Source organism: Callospermophilus lateralis, chromosome 3, assembly GCF_048772815.1.
Source record: "Callospermophilus lateralis isolate mCalLat2 chromosome 3, mCalLat2.hap1, whole genome shotgun sequence".
In the NCBI taxonomy this organism is placed as follows: domain Eukaryota; kingdom Metazoa; phylum Chordata; class Mammalia; order Rodentia; family Sciuridae; genus Callospermophilus; species Callospermophilus lateralis.
The window spans coordinates 99,433,013-99,453,833 of record NC_135307.1 but is presented as its reverse complement, the minus strand read 5'-3'; the positions used below and the strand labels follow the sequence as shown (position 1 = coordinate 99,453,833).

At 33.5% G+C, this 20,821-nt stretch overlaps 1 protein-coding gene across 2 annotated transcripts in view; it reads right to left on the bottom strand.

Moving 5' to 3' along the window:
* Unc13c (unc-13 homolog C) overlaps positions 1–20,821 on the bottom strand; it is a 539,205-nt gene that overhangs the window by 255,862 nt on the left and 262,522 nt on the right. For both annotated transcript variants that reach the window (XM_076848586.2, XM_076848585.2), the window contains 3 exons: positions 16,541–16,609; positions 14,792–14,881; positions 7,754–7,882 (listed from right to left, as the gene is read on the bottom strand). In XM_076848586.2, the coding sequence (XP_076704701.2) occupies positions 7,754–7,882; positions 14,792–14,881; positions 16,541–16,609 (288 nt within the window). The remainder of the gene's footprint in view (positions 1–7,753; positions 7,883–14,791; positions 14,882–16,540; positions 16,610–20,821) is intronic.

The following is a 20,821-nucleotide window of genomic DNA, read 5'->3' as shown; positions in this document are numbered from 1 at the left end:
AAATTATTTGACAAGAGTATATTCTTAAGTATATTATTTTATTTTATTTGAATATTTTTCATCAACATTTAGTAACAAAATTATTTTCTAAAATTTTTTCATTTATGTCATTGCCAATTTTAGAACAAAAATTGCATTGATTTCACTGGCACAATGTGTTCACTATGTAATTGATTCTTTTAGAATTTATTGAGGTTTTATTTGTGGTTTGATTTACTGATTTAAATGGTAAGAAAAATTAAAAATATGTCCTAGTGGAAACAATTTGTGGGCTTTGAATTTTCATATTTCTTTCTTTTCCACAACATATAAGATATGGCAATACCCAATCATTTTGGGCAATTTCTTTTTGCAATATTTTATATTTAAGAAGAAATTTCCCATTCATAACCTTTTTTTCAATACATTTTATAAAGATCTAATTATAAAATCAAATTAACTCTAAAATGTGTTTACAATTACTCATATCTAGTTCCTAAACAATAATAATATGAAGTCATGGAAATGTACTTGCCTTTCAGGAAGAACATCATTCCCTAATTAATCTAATGACTACACAAAGTAGTAAATTTTGGGGGGAAAATGTCTAGGGAAAGTGGAAACTTTTGTAGCCAGTTTTCAAATGATTACTATTTAATCTTTTATGTTAAGAATTACATAGGTAGATTTTTCTTTTTCTCTTTATTTCATATGCATGTTTTATTTAACTTCATTTTATTACCAAATTGTTTAGACTTTGACTAGAACAACAAAAGCACCAAAAATCAAAATGTAGAAATAAAAGATCAGCAACCCACATTTTTGGTTCGAGTAACTAAAGTGTCAGGACATGGCTCAGTGGTAGAGCAAGTATATGGCATACATGAGTCTCAGGACCAGAAAATTGAAAAAAAAAATCTACAAACCAAACAGATTTTCTAAAATTTTGCACATTTAAATTTATGTAAATTGCCAGTTTAAAATATTCTGAGTATTTTCTTTTTTTTTCAAGAAATTTTCATAAAATACCCAAAATTTATATAGTGGTATACATATCACATGCTAAATAGTACAAAGAAATGTTTTTGGAGAGAAGTTCCATTAAGTAAGCATTTACTGATTTCTGCTACTCTCTGAGGCACAGTGTTTCAACCATGAGTTCAATAAAAAGACACATGGAATTCTGTCCTCACTAACATGAATGTTTACTGTGAGAATCAGATAGTAAAATGTAGAGGCTTCTCTTGTTCATATGATATAGAATGGCTCAAAATCAAGTACACATTCTTCCAGTAGAGAGGGAAAAGCAGAGGAAAGGAGGACATTCTCCTGTCCTTAGAGAAAAGACTGGAGGTTATGCTCATCACTTCTCCACACAGAAATCCATTACACCTTTATTCATGAAAAATTTCAACTGATGTCAAAATTGAGGTTTGTTTTTACTATAGGCAGCTATAACATATATTATGCTTTGACATATCAGATGAGAAATAAAAAAGCAGCTGGGCATGGTGGTACATGCCTGAAATCCCAGTGGCTTCAGGAGGCTGAAGTAGGAGGATTGCAAGTTCAAAGCCAGCCTCAGCAACTTAGACCCTGACTCAAAATAAAAAATAAAAATTACTGGGGATGTGGCTCAATGGTTAAGCACCCCTGGTTTCAATCCTTGGTACTAAATAAAGAATTAAATAAATAAGCAAAAATACTTTAAAAATTAATAAATTATACCTATATGTATTAGCCTAAATAGCTGTCACACTCAAAAAGTTATACTAAACTTTAAAAATTATAGAGAAATCCATACAAATAATGACATCTAAACATTCTGGTTCTGGAATTAATATACACCACCATACCACTGTGCCACTATACTGCCTACTTCTATTGGCAGTATATCGCAGTTTGATGATGATAAAGACTATATCACAAATGGATAATAGACATGTATAATAAATGTACACAAAGATGAATCATAAAGGTACAATCAAATTTATAGTAGAGATTGCTTCTGAGGTAAGAGTTGAAGGGATAGGATTTGGAAGGGAACAGAGACGAAAGAGACTAAGTTTGTCTACGTAATTATTCACAGACACACACACACACAAACACAGTTTAATAGTGTAATAAATTTGTTCCTACTTATTTTAACATTTGTGTCTCTCTGTTAGGTAAAATATTTTCCTATGTATTCTTACATTCATGCCTCCTATAACAAAATAGTCATTTAGGGAAATGAGTCTAAAAAGAAATTATCACTGGAATGTCAAGTACTCTGATTATTTTTTGTTTGATATTTAGCCAAATCTTTCAACCAAATTAAAAATCAGGTGAAGGAAAAAAATGTCCCTAGATGTGCTTTAAAATTAAAAGTGTAGATAAGTTTTAGTAAAAATATACTTCAGTACAATTTCTGTATGCATTCAAAGAACCACATAAATTTAACAAAACATTGGAAATTAATAGACCAATATTTTTAGACAAAAAGAAGGTATTGGTTTCTGATGTTCCTTTGGATTAGCTGGGCATAAACAGGTTTCCAGGACAGGATGGGGGAGTGGGGAAAGCAAAGATCAGTTAACAAACCTTTTCTTTGGTCTATAGAATAAGTTCTTTCATCAACTGATTTCCATGGAGCCGAGTTGCTGCTGTGACAATTAGCTTAGCACCATTGTTTTAGATGTGTATTAAAAAAAATGTTCTACATCTTCTGCATTCCACAGCTGAGGGTCTCCTTACATAGAATCTTGGTAAAACAGATGTGCTCCACTTGGTGGTAATCACTGTTTAGCTTATTCAACTAATTTCTTTTGCTCACGTTTCATGTTCCTAAAGCAGCCTTCGAATTACAGGTTTTCTTTTCATATAAATGTTCTTCTGGGAGAGGATAAGCTGAAACATTTTCAATTCTGTTTAAAATGTCCATTACTCTTATTTTATTTATTTATTTATTTATTTTTTACTTATATACAAACAGAGATATGGAAAATTGTGGTATATATGTGTATTAAGAATTGTAATGCAAAAAAACCAGTACATGTATAATGGCATAATTTGGCATGAACATATTCTTATTTCTTTAAAGCATTTATCATTTGTTCCTTGAGGCATCCTCAGAACCTACAACCAGTGCCTGGCATAAAACAGTGCTGACTGTATGTTGGCTGATTGAATACTAAACTAGTTTATATCCTGGTCTCTCACATCTCTTTGTGCAGAAGACCAATTGCCTTTGTTCATGTTGACACACTGAGTTCTCAGTTATGCTAAACTGAAGGACAAACATGAAGCCACACAATTCAGCCAGAGTATGAGCCATCTATCCAGAATGCAATCAGTCTGTGGAGACCACATCGATACTTCACTCTTCTGACTGCAACAATTTCAACTTTTTCTATTAAGCATGTTTCACTTTTTTTATTTCAAGCATTTTATTTTTTCATGGTTCTTCAAAATCCCTTTGTAGAGAGAAAGTAGGCTTTACATTTAAATAATCAGAATTGTACTGTATCTAATAGCCCTGGAATTCTTAATTTTTGGTTACAGGCTGTGTACCATCTAGAGAGAACACAGATCAAGAGAAGTAGTATGAATATAAAATACATGTGCTAATGAAGAAACTGAGCCATGAAAAGATTAAACAGCTCATCCAAGCCTCACAACTAAGCAGTAGTGCTGAGATTTGAACTCAGGGGTTTTGATGTTAGAGATCATGTTCTTGATCAAAGATTTTTTTCTCTCTCTAAAGGAGACTATAAATAATTAAGTAAGGTAATACTGCTTTTATTTATTTATTTTTAGATTATTACTTTATCAACCCACCACTGTACACTGGGGATACAAAGAGGGAACACTCCATCTAATGAAGAATATAGGTGACATGAATATCACATATGTGCCTAATTCAGCAGGTATGTACATGAATAGTGACCTGCCATAGTGTTATGAGAACAGAAATCAGAAACACCCCATCTGACTAGGAGAGGTTGCAAACGTCAGATATGTTGGAGTTAGCTATAAGAAGGGCCATATGGGAAAGTGAGGTACTTTTTAGCAGGTAAATATAATGCAGGCAATGACATTATAGAGTGTGGAGTGCTGAAGCAAAGAATGTAAGGTGGAAATGATGTAAAAGTAAGGAAAGATGGTCAGGGCTGAGACATTGCAGATCACTTTGATAATGGCAGAGCTGGACTTAATCTCATGAGTGAATGAGGAACCTGTCAAGTGTTTTAAATAGGAGTCACATAATGATACTCTGAGTGGCATGTTAGAAATGTATTTGAAGGGTTTATTCATTGAAATAAGCCAGTTTGTGCCATGGTAACAAATAAATCTCTAAATATCAGTGACTTGATGAAATACAGGATTATGTTTTAAACATCTAAAGTCTGAAGCTGGCTATGCAACCCTTCTCCATCTGGTAGCTAATCCTTCTGGAATATGTTTCCTTCTGTGTTACTCCAGCTGAAAAGAGAATTAGAGGATACTGCAGGATAGTTCAACAGTTTGGGACTAGAAGTGGCTTTCATCAGTTCTTCTCACTTCTCACTGCCGAAGACCTTGCCACATGTCTCAGGGTCACCACTGCAGGAGGCATCAGGCAAGCATGAAGCATCTCCCACAGAAAAGGGCACTTCTTTCAGTCATGTTTATAAAGGATGTATTCACCAATAACTACTTATGCATTGTTTGAACAAATCATTATTTATTCATTTTTCAATCTTTCAACAAACAGTTTTTGAGCACCTACAAAGCACTGTCATAAATGTGGTTATGAGTACCAGGGGTACAGCACTATACCAAAATTCCCTATAGGAAAATTCTCCATTAGCTTGTTAGTCACTGGTGATAAGTTCAAAAGGGAGGGACTTAGAGTAAACAGGTAGACAGTGTAAACATGAACCACATCATATGGCAGATTGTAGGCCATCATAAAAAAATTTGAATCTTATGTAGGTGAAAGGCACTTAGAGCAATCTATGAATAATGACATGATTAATTCTTTTAAAGCATTACTCCAGCTTCTCTATTGAGAACATAGGAAAGGTGGTAGGGTAAAAGGACTGAATTCTCTTTGAAGGTTACATAATGATCAAGTGAGCAATGCTAGTGGCTTAGAGAAGGGTGGAACATGTAGCTGGTAAACAGGGTCAGGCTCTGGATACATCTTGGTCAGAGGTATCATATGAGACAAAGAGATTTTGAGTTCCCAGGAGGATGGTGATGAGGTCAGCTGAGGGGAGATGATTTTGGTCACTTGAATTATACCTAGATGGCTTCAGAAGGGCTCTGGGGAGTATCATTCTCCTAAACTTTTCAGATCCAATGGGGACTTCCTCTAGAATTTTGAATGATAACGATGTTTGTGGAAAAGTCTTTTCCTCAAATGTAAAACTTAGTTCTAAACATTCTCTACATTGAAAGATTTCATATAAAACCCACAGAACAATCTACCTAAAAACTATCCATAAAATTATGTAAGCATATTTTTGAGGTCAGTTTTTAAAATATTAAGCTATTTTAATTTATTTTTTTGTAAAGGGCATGTTTGCTTTATAGGAACTGTCCATAAGAATTCCTTACAGAGAGAAACTGCTTTGTTAGTTTATTGTTATAATTATTTATGTATTAGAAAGGCACTACTTTAGGTATACCAGTTGATTTAGACAGTTTGATTTAACCAGTCTGTGTGAAGTAATTGATAAGGAAGAGGTGACAAAGATTCTTTCTTTGACCAAATTTTGTCTAGACTTTATGAGCTTTCTTTCAAATAGGCCTCAACTTTGGGGTTTCCATGTAGTTTCTTCATTATCAAATTTTAGCAATAATTCTGCTAAATCTGGTTAGCCAAAATACCCTATTCTTGAATATTTTGATTACCCTCTAATATCTGATCAAATTTCCTTTCTCTATGCCCCCATAGGTGATATCTGATCACCCGTGGTCTATCTTCACCAAAAATTGTCAAATCCCTTTACATTTTAGTTATTTCCATCCAGCAATCCAAGCTTCCTCAAAAAACCTCCTGCCTCAGTTCCTGTTTGAGTTTAGATATAATAAGGACAGTGGTATTAAAAATGTAGAATAATTGAAAAAACTTCCATGCACAGTGATGCATGCCTGTAATCCCAGAGATTCAGGATGCTGAGGGAGGAAGATCACAGTTCAAGGCCAGCCTCAGCAATTTAGCAAGATTCCTAGCAATTCAGTGAGACTCTGGCTGGGGATGTAGCTCAGTGGTAAAGCCTCCCTGGGTTCAATGCTTAGTACACCCTGCAAATAATAATAATAATAATAATAATAATAATAATAATAAATAATAACATATAGTGAAGGGAAAAGAGAGATAGACAGAGAGAGAGAGAGAGAGAGAGAGAGAGAGAGAGAGAGAGAAGATAAGCCATTAGGATGCAAGCCACAGGGCAAGTAAAAGTGAGAGCCACTCTAATTTGTAGGAATCAAAGACAATCAAGTTTCTAGACTACAGAAAATTTTTCACAGTTGGTAATAAATTCTGAACAAGTATGTGGTTATGTATTGCTTTGTTTATTTAAAGCCAGACCCCAGCTTTAATGGTTTTTCTCTTATTAGGCAAAGTAGTTAATCAGTGATCCCAGAATGTTGCAATACTATATGAAATCTAACTTGAAACTCAGTTTGGAGGAGTCCCTCTTGCTTTCATCTACCCCTTGCTTTCTAGAAGTTGTCTTACTTAAGTAACCAGAAAATTTCACGGGTAATCACATGGTTTTCAATACATTGACAAACAACTGAGTTCTTCAGAAAAGAAAGAAGGCATTAAACAAATTATGAAAAGCCAACCCCAAGTGCCAGTTTTATAGAAATAAAACCAATATATTTTTAAAATTCCAGTTTGGGAAAAAACCTCATAGAGGGAGAAATAATACATGAAATCCACATAACCTACAAAGAAGTACCCAGAATATATTTTAGAATTTTCTACAAGTTAATGGGTGAAAGACAAGTAAGTCAAAAGAAAAAAAAAGCAAAATATTAACAGGCAGTTCACAGAAGGTAAAATTCAAGTTCATTGAGCATGTATGAAAGGATGTTCAAACTCATGAGTATTACAACTATATTCATTTCTGAAAAATGAAGGTACAGATAGAATCTCAAAGAGGTACAAGTGAAATACTACTTTTCATCTAATGTTCAATGTCTTTAAGCAATCAAGAGGATAGAAAACATTACTAAGTGTTCACATTTGGTAATGTAGATGAAATTACACGTCATGTTCACATTTGGTAATAGTAATTACATATGTGCTTGATTTCCCTTTTACTTTCTTTTGTATTTTTGAAATGTTTTTTAATTAGAAATTAACATGATAGTTATTTTACTAACTTGTTCTATAAAACTTTTTCTACCTATCACTTTTATGAGATCAAATGATAAAGGAGGCAGTATAAGTTAGGGAAAGAACATAGGAACAGGATTTGGCAACCTAATATCCCAAATCTACCATTTACCCACAATGTGACCTTGAGAAATTCATTGAATTCTTCTAAAACTGCTTCCTCACTTGAAAAACCTGAACAATATCATCTGCCTTCACTCCATAGTTATTGTGAGGAGTAAATTAGTTCATGTATGTAAAATGATGTATGTGAAGAAACAGTAAGGAAATTTTTAACCCTTCAGTTAATGTAAAATCAGATGAACATACTTTCCCATCTACTATCAATCTAAATTTATTGAAACAGACATTAGAAACAGAAAAGTGGAGAAATTAAAGACACACATCTTTTCTTACCAGATCTATTAGCTGGCAATAGAGTTCATGGCAATTGTCGAAAATATATTTGTATGTAGAATCCAGGCATGCCCTGACGCAGTCCTTCACTACTGTGCTGGCCTTTGGGGGGCTCTGAAGCTCCAGAACCTAAAGAGAAAGTTATTTTTCTTAAAAAAAGTAGACTATCATAATCCAATAAAACAACTTAAACAATATTCAACAAATGTTTTTATTGATTTGTCTATGTTCAAGAAATATAGTCTTAGAAATGTTTTAAATGTATAAATATTAATTTTTACTTTCTGATGATAAAAACTCATTGCAAATGTTCCTTGTTTTAAACATTCAAATAGTAATACTAAATGTAACTAGTATCAACATCATTAATTTAATTATTTAAAAAATATTTGCCACTTATATATGACAGGCAATAGTGATACTACAATGAACAAAAGAAACAAAAATCCCTTTTGTCATTGACTTAAACTCCAATAGATAATACATAAAATAAGTAAGCAAAATAAATTATATGATAATGCAAACCAAAAATAAAGTAATGGAGATGGGATAGGATATGCTTCCATGAAACAGAATAAACATAGGGGACAGTGATAGGAGAGGAAATGAGAGAGGAATAACAAGATGGTAATAGTAATGTAAAAAATCACATATAGACCATTGCATAAACCTAGCTTTGATTAAGGTGAGAAAGAATTGGACACTTAGAATATAAGAGCAAAGTGAACTAACCTAATTATCTTTTTTTAAATTTCCTTATTTTATCACCACTTGATTAGTCTTATAAAAGATGCTTAAGGGATTGCTTCATTTAGAAGGGAAGAAAGATAACTACCAACATGGAAACACAAATATAACTCCCTAGATCAAATACAGAAAAGAGAAAATAATCAGCCAGGTGCATTGGTACACATCTGTAATCCCAGTAGCATGGGAGCCTAAGGCAGGAGAATCACAGGTTCAAAGCCAGCCTCAGCAACAGTGAGGCACCAAGCAACTCAGTGAGACCCTGTCTCAAAATAAAATACAAAATAGGGCTGGGGGTGTGGCTCAGTGGTTGAGTGCCCCTGTGTTCAATCATGGTAGCAAAATGAATGAATCAATCAATAAATCAATGAGAAATTATCAAAGCAAAAAGTCAACTAAACACCAGGAAAACAATAAAGAAAAAAGTGAAAGCTAGTCAAAATAATTAGAAGAAAATTAATAAAAAAACTGGAGTAAATATTTACATATCAATGAAAACACCAAATAGAAAAGGATTAACTCCCTCAATTAAAAGACTGTATTAATGTATTGACAAACAAACACACGCAAAGACCCAAGATATGCTTCCTACAGGAAACTTACTTCACCAGTAAAGACACACAGACTAAAAGTGAAGGGATAGAAAATAATATCCCACATAAGTGGAAACCCAAAACAGACAGAACTAGCTATTCTTACATCAGATAAAATGAGCATTGTGTCTAAAACTAGAAAAAGAGACAAAGAATGCTACTATATAATTATCCAGGGACCAATTCAACAAGAAGATACAATAATTACAAATGCTCATATACTTGATGTTGTAGCACCCAATTTTATAAAATAAATATTATTAGATCTAAAGGGAGAGATTGCTTGAATATAATAATAAGGGGGACTTTAACATCTAACTTTCATCAGTGGACAGATTCAGAGAGAAAATCAACACAGAATCATCAGAATTGAGCTATACAATAGATCAAATGGACCTACCAGACATTTATAGAACATTTCATCTAATAGTTCCAGAATACACACTCTTCTCATCACTATATGTACCATTTTCTATAAGATAAATACAAAGCAATAAGACAACTCTTAACAAGTGTTTTAAAATAAAAAATTTTTAATACACATTCTCTGATCACAAGGGAATTAACTAGAATTCAACGAAAAAGAAATTTTACTAATTGTACAAATACATGGAAAAAACAGCACACAATGAAAGACACAATGAGTCACCAAAGAAATTAGAAGGGAAATTAAAAATGTTTGAAACAAATGAAAATTTATACATAACGTTACAAAGATTTATGGAATACAGCAAAAATTGCTAACAGAGAAATTTACAGCAGTAAAAACATACATCAAATACAAAACAGAAGGATGTCAAACAAACAACCTAGCAATGGATCTCAAGAGGATAGCAAATAAAAACAAGTCAAACTCCAAAGGGAAGGAAAGAAAGTACAAATATCTGAGCAGAAGTAAACAATACTCTAGAAGACACAGATCAATGAAAGAGTTGTTTTTCAAAAACTGATAAACAAAATGAACAAACTTTACCTAGGTTAATGAAGAAGAAAAAGAAAAACAATAAAATAAAACTAGAGATGAAAAAAGGACATTCCATATACCACAGTAATACAAAGAGCCATTAGGGAGAATTATGAAAATGTATGAGCCAATACTTGAAAACTTAGAAGAAATGGATAAATTTCAAGACACATATAACTTATCAAAAGGGAAACAGAAAGACACAGAAAAACTGAATGGACTACTGACTAGTAATGAGACTGAGTTAGTAGTAGAAAGTCTCTCAACAAGGAAAAGCCTAGAACCAGATGGCTTCACTGCTAAATCCTACAAAACTTTTTAAAAAGAACTAACATCAAAGCTTCTCAAAGTTTTCCAAAAAATTAAAAGGAAGGGAATTCTTCAAAACTTCATCTACATGGTCAGCATTATTCTGTACTAAACCCAAAGAGATACAACAAAAGAGAAAACTACATACACCTCCCAAGGAGCATAAATGCAAAAATTCTCAACAAAATAATAGCACACAGAATCCAACAACACATCAGAAAGGTCATTCACCACAATTAAGTGGGATTTGTCCTAGGGATGCAAGGCTGATTAAACATATACAAATCAGTAAATAATATTACATTACATCAACAGAATAAAGGATACAAATTTATGATCATCTCAACAGATGCTAAAAAGTATTGAATTTTTAAAATTTCTGAATTCCTTCATGGATGAAACTCTAGACACATTAGATATAGAAGGAAGATACTTATTTATGATAAAAGCTATGCATGACAAGTATACACTCTAATATTGTGTGGGGAAAGGATAAATGAGTTTTCTCTAAGATACGGAAGAAGATGAGGAGGTCCAGTCTATCTGCATATGACTAGAAATTAGAGCCAGAGCAATTAAGGAATAAAAATGGAAAAAAAGCGCTTATAAATAGGAAGGGAGGAAGTCACAATATTCTTTTTGCAGATGTCTAAATACAAAAAACTTAAAGATTCCACAAAAAGACAATTGGAATTGATAAGTTAAGTCAATAAAGTAGCAGGATCAAAATAATCATAAAAAATCAGTAGACTTTTTTTTAAAATCAATAATGAAATTGCTGAGAAAAAAATCATAAAAGAAATCCATTCACAAAAATATAAAATATGTAGTAATAAATTTAACCAAGAAAGTAAAAGAACTCTACAGTTACAATGACAAAACACTGATAAAATAAATTTAAGACACAAAAAAAAACATGTGAAGGCTTCCTGTTTTGATAAATTGGAAGAAATAATATTATTAAAATTTTCATATCATCCAATGTAATTTCTAGATTTGATGCAGTCCTCCTAAAATATCAAGAAGTCTTCACAGAACAAGAAAATAAACTCCAAAATTCATAAGAAAGCACAACCCCACCACCACCACCAAAGTCACACCCTCTTTAAGCAAAAAGAACAGAGCTGGAGACATTACAATACCTGGATCTCAAGATATATGACAGGGAAAAAGCAACCAAGACAGCATAGTATTGATATGAAAATAGATACACATACCAATGGAAGAGAATAGAGGTAACAAATAAATCCACACACTCACAACCAACTCACCCTTATCAAAGGCACCAAAAAAATTCACTAGGGAAAGAACAGCCTCTTCAATAAGTGGTGCTGGGAAAACTGAATATCATAGACAGAAAAATGAAACATGTGAAGCAGGTGATTCTAATCTTATGGTACTTGGCAAATGAGAGAGAACAAATATGTAGAGACCAGAAGAATCAGCAATTGAAATACAAGTGAAGTCAAACAAGACGGGTCTCTTGAAAATCTAGAGAGAAGAGGATGTCTTGGAAGAAAAAGTGGACAAAATGTGGCAAATCGCTGAACATTGTAAGCTGAGAATTCATAACTGACCACTAGAGTTAGTAAAGTGTTGGCCTTTGGTGACTTTCTAAAAAAATTTTGATGAAGAGATAGGATAAAAGTCTTATTGTATTGAGTTAAAAAACATAAGGCTGGGTTTGAAATTTTAATATTGTTAAAAATATCAGCCCAGGGCTGAGGTTGTGGCTCAGTGGCAGAGTGCTTGCTTAGCATTAATAATATGTGTGAGACACTGGGTTCTATCCCAGCATTGCATAAAAGAAACTAAACAAAATAAAGGTATTGTTCCCATCTACAACTAAAAATATTTTTAAAAATATCAAACTTCTTTAGATTGATCTGTAAACTTAATGCAATATCAGAAAAAATCTCAGCAAAAACTAAAATCACCTAAATGATTTTGAAAGTGAAGAAAAAAGTGAAGGATTCACACTTTATGATTTTAAGATTTGCTATAATGCTACAGAAATCAAGACAGTATGGTGGTGGTGGAACTTGGAGTCTGATCTATTCTGAACAATATAAATTTCAGAAAAAGACTCAAAAAACATGGTCATTTTTTTTAAATTTTATGATAGTACAAAAGCAATTTAATGGAGAGTAGAAAATCATTTCAATAAATGACATTGGAACTATTAAAATATAAATATCCAAAATTTTATGGATAAAATATCACATTTTATGTTAATTCATTTTTTCTAAAATAAAAATTTTAGAAGCAGCATAGGAAAAACTCTCTGATTTTGATTTCTTCAAGAAATGATGCTCAACATTATTCATTTTAAAGAGAAATTTAGGGCTATAATACAATGTAATTTTACTCTTATAAGAAAAAATAGGTGATCAATAGATAAATGATTTAAGAAAGTACTAAAAGCTTCTCTAGAAGATGGAGAACAGATGGAACTATCATACTTTTTGACTGGGGATTTTACCCAAGAAAAGTGAAAACTTATGTTTATACAATAAACTTGAACATGAATATTTATAACAGTTCTTTTTAATAACCCCAAACTGGAAACAACCCAAATGTCTATCAATTAGTGACTATACAAACAGTTCATACATAATAAAGCAGGGCATACATAACAAAGAATTACCACTCAACAACAAGAAAGAGTGAACTGTTGATGCACTCAACAATGTGGATGGATCTCCAATATGTTATGCTACCTAGTGTATGATGTTCTGGAAACAGCAAACCTAGTCAGAGAACATCACTGGTTGCCAGGTAGTAGAAAGTGTTGACTATAAAGAGGCAGCACAAAAGAATTTTATAGGCTCATGGAACTGTTCTGTATCTTATCATGATAGGTATACAACTATGCATTTGTCATATTAATGTAATCATACAACAAAAAATTAGTTTATTAGCTATAATGAGGGAAAATATGAAGGGATGAGAACAATTTTTTACAAGATAATGCAGGGAAAGAAAATGTGTAAATTACTATTTTGAGAAGTTTTGCTATAAAAGGAAAACAGGAACTGTGGTAGTAGCTATAGAAGAAAGTGAAGTCAAGCAGTATTTTGAAGACAGAGAAATTACAGCATGTTTGGTAATGGAAATATTCAGTAGAGAAGAGAAAATTTATAATTCAGGAGATTTGGAAGGATTGCTGAACCAATGCTGCTAATACATAGAGGAGATGAAAACAATTCCAAAGGTGGAAGAGACAGCCATTTCTCAGATAATGGATGGATCATCGATGATAATAAAAAGGAAGGATGAATATATGGAAACTGGAAGTAGCAAGATGGAATAGGTGGTGGGCTTATGTGCTAGGAACTTGAGGATGCTCCCTTCTTTTTGTTCCTCTCTTTTTCAGTGATGTAAGAAACAATCATCAGCTGCTGGTGAGGGTGTGGGAGGAAAACTGGCAGGTTTAGGACACGATGTATTCTAACACTGAAAGGCCTGTGACCAAAGCACTGTGGATGCACAGCACTGTGTTGGTACTCTTCAACCCTCACTCCCATTTCCTCACCCCTCAATTCAGTGGCATGTATTGCGTGTCAATCTGAGTCAACTTTCCCACTGACCCTTAACTGGCTTTCAATATCATCCTCTACACACTGCTCCAACAGCTACTGCCAGTGGATCAGAATGGACATCAGTCACTCCATATAGCCTGATTGTAAGTCAAATGACTTTAATTGAACTTAAAAGAATATAAATGACCACTATTACAGTATGCTTTTGTTTTCTATTTCTTCCAAAATGCCATTTTTAGTGCTTTAAGTGGAAAAAAAATCATGGACAACTTCCATCCAGGAGGCTTCTGAATAACCACCACGATGCTGTCTCTCAGAGTAAAAATGTTTAGCCCACAGCCTAGCAAACTATTTTTGGAAAGCCTAAGTCAAATTGCTGGGCAAAATTATGATTGCAATATCTTGCTAGTAAAGCAGAGGAGATATGTCTGAAAAGAAATGCCTGGATAGTTTGATGAATTAGGTGATCAAATATATTTCAACATAAATATTGCCACGGCTAAAAACAGAAGTTGCCATATTGGGGTAAACAAGAGTCAGTTACTCTCTTGCAGTGAAGAGTCAGAAAAACATTTGAGTTAAAATTAAAAACAAATGAACTCCATTTCCATTTAACAATCTTTGGAGTTTTTTCTTAAGTGCCATGTCCACTTATTAGAGAGCTTTGTTTAAAATAAGTTTAACTTAATACTAAATTTGAACCAAATGGATCAGCCTATGTTGTGTCTAGAATAATCCCTTCTTAAATTACACCTCATACTGGAAGATTCATTTAGCTCAGACTTAATTGCTGATGTTGAACAGTACTAATCAAGAGAATTTATCAGGGAATATATGTGTTCTTATGTCACACCAAGACACTGACAGAAATAAAATGAGATACCTTCATCCTAAAAAAGGTGATGCTTGTCAGCAGGTCAACAGTTGATTTCAAGTCTTGTAGTCTTTCACTATTGCTGGCAGGAAAGTTTTCCTGGAGAAATAGGAAACAGAAAAGAGTAAAGTTGCCAGCATTAAACCTCCATTGGGAAAATAAACTAAAACTAGCTTACTGTGAAAGAAAATGGGAAGTAAATTGCATAAAAATTTAAAAAGATCCCTGAAGTATTCTCAAAATATTTTTATCATACAATGTTGTGGAAAATGGAAGATGTGGAAATAATTTATTCTTCATATTAGAAAGCCATATCCTTTTATTTATACTCACAATTCAATAAAAACGTACAAAACAATATCCTTATGGCAATGTTATTATGTCAATCCTTGCTCATAAAATTATTATGCTACTAAAAGAAGGGAGATTGATATATATTTGAAAATCTTCTCATTATTTTCTAAATATAGGTACATTTTTGCAAAAATACTTTGAGCACTGTACATCTAATATATTTTTATCACAAAGAAACTTTGAAAAGTTTAAGGAATAAGACTGCATTGTATAGTCTCTCCTTTAAAAAACCTAAGTATCATTTTAAAAAGTTAAAATAAAGTTTTAGTGAAGTTTGGTGAGAAGTATCATTAAAAACACAGATGTTCACAATTTTGAAGTAAAAGAGATATACATGCATGAAAATGTTTAGAGAAAGAGTTTATTTAAACATTGAGAAAATTTTCATCTTGCTCTCAGACTGGCTTTCTAAAGAGCCACAGGAAAACCTCAACTAACTTCCAGATTTTACTCATGAACTTAAGTACAGCTGGCGTGTGTAAAGGATGGTTGAATGGGGGTAGTCCCAAGGCCCTTCTTGCCCCCAAATATCTTTTTTAATGGCTGTCATGGTAATTCTTTTCACATCATTTCATCCCAAGTTCCAACATGAACTATGAGCTTGATAGAATTTGGTTTGTATAATTTCTAGAAATAAACAATTAAGAACATTGTCAGTAAGAGATTAATTAAAAATAGATGCAGAAGAGAAGCATGTGTGTAAATATGAAAAGAAGATTTAGGATAAATTGTTAGAGAAGGCAAGATGGTAAAGCATTTGCCTAGCATATACAAAGTCTTGATAATGATCCCTAGCCGTACTCACACACAAACAAAAAGAATATATGAGGTACAAGAACATCTATAGTTATGACTATATTTTTGAAACTGAAATTTGTAACTCAATTTTGTAAGGCATTTTAAAACTAAATTTTTTTTTGGTGTGTGTGTGTTTATATGCATGTGTGTATCCATTTCACCTAGAAGTAGAATAATAGAATTGTTGACAGTGAACTCTGGACAGTGTTGAACAAGTACACTGATCCAGGAAGACAGAATTGAGCAGTAAATTCCAACAGATATCTCAGACTTTGGGGAAATATCAAGCAAACTATCTCAGTAACAAGGAGTGAATTTTCAAGTATGAGGACTGGGCAATACTCATAAGTTAGCATATCTGATATTTATTTTGAAAATTATACAATGAAAGCTGCACATACATACAGAGTATTATGATTGCTGTAGGTTTAAGTGGGGCAAAGCATCTAAAGCACCTTTCCAAATAAAGAAAATCTGTAGGTTACTTCTAGTGTGATGACACCTGAAATCAAGATCTTTTACACAATGGATAAATTTACAATATGGCAAGAATTCATTTGGAGCAAATACCACTGTTTACCTTTAGGGAAATAATTTTGTACATACCCTATATTTTGACAGGTCAATCCTTAGAGAGTTATGCAACTGGTCCAGTAGTTTTATGAATTTTTCCCTCTGTGCCAAGAAAACACAAAATAGTAGAATGGAAATAAATGGTCACTCTAAATGTTCTTGCAATAATTCTATGCAAGGTATTTTTCCCTTTTGGTAGAAAGGAAGGATCAAAGTCTTGTCCAAGACCTCAGAGCTAGTATGTAGCATTGCAGTGATTTGAACAAAAGTCTCTTTTACATCAAATCCATGTTCTTCCCTAAAAATCACACTGCCTTCTCTAATGAATGAAAGAAAAAAGAAAGTAAATGTTCTAACAAAAGCATCTAGAGAGCTGTGTTCCATACAAAGAGCTCATACAAATGAATTGCAGCTATATTTCTCTATATGTAATGACTCACAGCAATATAATGTGTCGGCAAGAGAAAACACAATCCACCCCCATTCTACTCCAGTACACCATTTCAGCCCTCCAGAAAACGAATTAGATTTCCAAACTTCTCCTGCCTATGAAACGGGGAACAGCTGTTGTTTTGTGTTAAAAACAGTTTCAAAACCCATTTTCTTTTTGGAAGCAAATACAGACTTAATCTGAAAGATCAATTACTTTTAAAGGATGTTTATGATTTAGTGCTAAAAGTAGTATAAAAATTAAGCCTGCAGATTGCTGCTGCCAGCTTTCAATGCAGTATCATTGTTGTATTGTCCTCTTGCTATAAGTACTTGAAGACTGAGAATAAAGAGTATAAGATTGAAATTGTGTGAATTAAAGACAAACAGGGAAAAACATTAAAGTCAAACAGATACCCTATAGGTTGACCCTCCAGTATTCTAGTTTTTTAATTGAAACTAAAAATCCATGGGTGGGGGATTGAGAGAAAAGTTCTCTGCACACATTAATACTCTGTAGACACTAAATTTCATTTTGTAAGATATGAAGAAAAATGGGATATTTTCCAAGTAGTTTTACATAGAAGGTGGGTTAATAGGATATAGAACTCTTATTACTTGATGTTACTGACATTAATGGAGTGGACTATTAACAGGAGGAGATGAATTATTCCTTAATTGAAACTTAATTTTTCTGAGTTAAGTGCCTTTATGAGATTCACACATCTCTGAACAAAATTGGAACATGCCTCTGTACTAATAACCATAGAGAATATAAAGAAGCTGGATGGATAAACTTTGCCTTTCAGAGTTTACAATCTCCCTAGGAAGGTTAAAACTCTCTCACCCAACAAGGTACCAGAAATATATGGATGAGTTAAATGTCTGGAATTTTTCTTTTCCACTCTCCACCATACCTTGCCAGGGGAGTGGGCAACTTATGTTACCCTTTGTTAACTCCCCAGTTTCCATCCATGTGGGCAAGTGGCTCTCCATCAAAATGAAAAAAAAAAAAAAAAAAAAAAAGAAAGAGCCACAACAATAATCTGTTAGGACTAAGTAAAGTTAATCATTCAGATGAATGTAAAAGTCAGTCTGATTCATGTTGTGTCTTGGATGCTTTACCTGACCTCTGTGATTGGCACAAATCATCCAGACAGCTGAATAACTCTGATCAACCATGCCATGACCCAAATCACTGACCCTGTTATGCCCACTGGGGCCAACTGCTCTGGCTGGATGCCCAGTATCCACTCTTCCATGGTTCCTTATAATACAGCCTCATGTGCCTAGTTAGAAATGCTTACCTTCCCAGTACTTTTTTCTTCCAGGCATGGCCATGAAGCCATGTTTTGGGCCAATGAGATATATATATATTATAAAATATATATATATATATATATATCTTATAAAATGGGAAGGACTCAATTCTGATTTTAAAAGATCCTAAAAGAATTCTTGGAAGATAGTTTGTTTTATTAGTGTTTGCTATGGAATTGCTTGTTTAATAGAGCTTTCAGGCTTTTTTTCCTTTTGCCCTTTGTGAATCTTCCTTCTTCTCACCTTCAATTCAAACAGAGGGCAGAGTCTATCATGCCTAAAAGGTGAAAAGCTAAACAAATGGTAAGAATGGTGAGGCTTTAAGCTACAAGGACCTCCCACCCTGCCCTAGTCCCTTTTACCCACCCTTATTAAAAATTACAGTCCTGAGCAGCTGTACTAGTCCTGAATTCCTTACCTCTGGACTTCAGTTATATTGGAGGGGTGGAGGAGTGGAGTATTTAGCTAAGTTCATTTGCTTTTCTGTTTTATGCAGTTGAACAAAATTCTGACTAATACAGATCTCTCATTTTGTCTCCCCACCTAGGTCTTCAGGGCCCAGCTGGAAAATTTACATTCAAGGAAAACTGAAAGCTGTGGAGAAGACTGCTGGGCTTGTTGTCAAAGAATTCCAAACAATATCAGATGATATGAAATTAAAAGTGTGGTGCTGATTGAATTTTCAAAGAGATTCTTTAACAGCAGGGACAGCTTGAGATGTAATTTTATTTACCATATTTCTATTTAACTAGAGTGAGATTGCCTTTGCACGAACAGAGGAGGCCTACTGTCTGCATGGCATGATTTGAGGAGTAAAGAAGACTGAGTGATTAAAACATGTTTCCCCTGAGGGACATGTCACCATATTGGAAACTGTCACATTATTCAGTTTTTTGTATTAGGTAGAGGCCACATATGTCTAGTAGGAGGCAAATCAATTATAATACTAAGTATTATCAGTTATCAAAAATGAATGTTTTATTTGCTGATCAGACTAAGTAGGCCAGGGATCAGCAAACAGTCTACAAAAGGCTAGAAAGAATATGTTTTTTTACTTTGGGGACTGTCATAATTATGTTACCGAAAGCTCGGACCTTGTAGTGGATGCCAATTCATGCCAATTTAAAAATGAGGACATAGTTTTGAGAAAAAGCAAAATGAAGGTTTATTGCTTTGCTAGAAAAGGAGAAACACAGGGGACTCCAGTCCCAGAGGCTGTGGTTCTGTCAGTGAGGAAAACAGAGGGCTTTTAAAGAAGCTATTCAAAGGCTACATTCCAGGTGTGCCATGGCAGGGGCTCCCAGGTGCACTCTGAGGGTGTGTTGAAATTCACTCATGCAAGAGAGATAGTCACTTCCTAGATCTTCTAGAGACATCTCCTTCCTGTGTAGAACATATAATTCAAGGTAATCTTGTTCCCAGCCCCCATATTAGAGAAGAGGGGGAAGAGAGAGAAGAAGAAAAGAAAAAAAAATGTCCCTTTTAAAATAAGCAGTAAAGGCTATATTCAAAAGGTAACATGGACCCCTGTTACAATCACTCAGCCCCGATACTGTAAGATAGCTGCTATAGAAAATACATAAATGAATGGGTATGATACTTTATTCATGACACTAAAATTGAAATTTTATATAATGTTCACATGTCACCAAATAATAATAACCTTTTGATTTTTTTTCAATATTTAAAGATGTAAAAACCATTCTTATTTAATGGGCCACACAAAGCCACCGGATTGGGCTCATGGACAGAGGGAGGATTTTGACCTGAGGAAAGACAGTTGCTACTGGACAAAATGCTCAGGAAATTTTCCCCAGGATCCTGGGAACTGTAGAAAGAAAAGCTCTAGAAAGGAAGAGGTATGAAAACCTCTGCACTACGACAACTTCTCCCTTCACCATCTTTCTCTCTGTCTTTCTCCAACAACGGGGGTTAACTGAGGCAGAAATCAATGATGCTCAAGCTCTGAGCCCTCACCTGCTTCAGTGTCCCTGGGAAAATCCCTACCCATTTTATTCATGAGATCTTAGGTTTTTGTGAAATGTTTAGGAATAAGTTAAACAGTATTCTTTGATTAGCAAATTTTAACATTTTTTCCGGATCATACCAAAAATAAATTCATCACAAAGAGACATATTTCAAATAGAAGTCATTCATGGGCTATTTTAATAAATTTTGATAATTCAGTTAATGTTGATCATATGAACATAGTGGAAATTGTTTGCATTTCTTGCTGAGTTGAGATTAACACTGATATCAACAGATACTTCAAAATGATTAAATGGCACTACAAGGATGTTTGAAATTTCAAACTAATTAGTAAATTTCATCAATTCAGTGTGTTTAGAGTTCCTTCACAGGAAAACCTGAAATCACTAACTTGTTATCATTCACTCACTTAAGGTTCCCCTCAGCTTGGCTAGACTTTACACAGGCTTCTTCCTAAATCTAGGCCCTGACCAACCTCTTCTTAGAGAATTTTCTTTGGAAAACTTTTAAGTATATGTTCCTTCTTTGTCCTTTGATATGTAAACCTTTTTAAAAAGCCTCTTATAAACTTTTTAA